The sequence below is a fragment of the Myotis davidii genome, unplaced genomic scaffold (assembly GCF_000327345.1).
Source record: "Myotis davidii unplaced genomic scaffold, ASM32734v1 scaffold960, whole genome shotgun sequence".
NCBI classification, from domain to species: domain Eukaryota; kingdom Metazoa; phylum Chordata; class Mammalia; order Chiroptera; family Vespertilionidae; genus Myotis; species Myotis davidii.
The window spans coordinates 198,675-198,941 of NW_006293003.1; the positions used below are offsets into that span (position 1 = coordinate 198,675).

Sequence of the window (267 nt, forward strand, 5' to 3'; positions counted from 1 at the left end):
CGGCCTGCCCGGGGACGCGGCGCTCCTGCTGCCGCCCTCGCCTCGGCCTTCACCCCGGGTGCACCTGCCCTCGCAGCCCACGGTGGACACCTACCCCGAGTTCCACAAGCATTACGGCCGGATCTCCACGTCGCCCTCCGTCACCCTGTCGAAGCCATACATGACGGTCAGCGGAGACTTCCCGGTGGCCCGGCTCTCCAAGTACCCGAAGGTGGCAGAGGGGGCGGACAGCACGCAGCCGGTGCCCGGGCACCCTCGGAAAACGGC

General features: G+C 70.8%; 1 protein-coding gene across 1 annotated transcript in view; it reads left to right on the forward strand.

Moving 5' to 3' along the window:
* Nucleotides 1-267, forward strand: part of BCOR (BCL6 corepressor) — a 21,559-nt gene that overhangs the window by 3,163 nt on the left and 18,129 nt on the right. The window contains exon 4 of the mRNA XM_015565791.1: nucleotides 4-267. Within this exon, the coding sequence (XP_015421277.1) occupies nucleotides 4-267 (264 nt within the window). The remainder of the gene's footprint in view (nucleotides 1-3) is intronic.